This window comes from Fukomys damarensis, unplaced genomic scaffold (assembly GCF_012274545.1).
Source record: "Fukomys damarensis isolate Sample0158 unplaced genomic scaffold, DMR_v1.0_HiC HiC_scaffold_3, whole genome shotgun sequence".
NCBI classification, from domain to species: domain Eukaryota; kingdom Metazoa; phylum Chordata; class Mammalia; order Rodentia; family Bathyergidae; genus Fukomys; species Fukomys damarensis.
Window position 1 is genome coordinate 16,942,261 of NW_022900915.1, and position 259 is coordinate 16,942,519.

The following is a 259-nucleotide window of genomic DNA, read 5'->3' on the forward strand; positions in this document are numbered from 1 at the left end:
CAGGCAGACGCCGGGTAGCCGCGAGCTGCGCGCAAGTCCCAGCCAGGCTCGCACGCTGAAGCGGGCAGCAGACTGTGCCCGGCAGAATCTCCTGTGCGCTCCGCCGCCTGGCTCCTGTACCCGCGCCCAGTGGCCACCGCCTCCAAAGTGATCGCTGCTTCGCCATCTCCTGCGGGTCCAGGACCATGAAGCTGCTGCCGTCGGTGCTGCTGAAGCTCTTTCTGGCTTCAGGTAAGGGGGCTGCTGACGCCCTCGGAGG

General features: G+C 68.0%; 1 protein-coding gene across 1 annotated transcript in view; it reads left to right on the top strand.

Moving 5' to 3' along the window:
• The first annotated feature begins 6 nt into the window (after nucleotides 1–6).
• The window catches only part of Hbegf (heparin binding EGF like growth factor), an 11,862-nt gene continuing 11,609 nt past the window's right edge, over nucleotides 7–259 (top strand). The window contains exon 1 of the mRNA XM_010613818.1: nucleotides 7–231. Within this exon, the coding sequence (XP_010612120.1) occupies nucleotides 186–231 (46 nt within the window). The 5' untranslated portion in view covers nucleotides 7–185. The remainder of the gene's footprint in view (nucleotides 232–259) is intronic.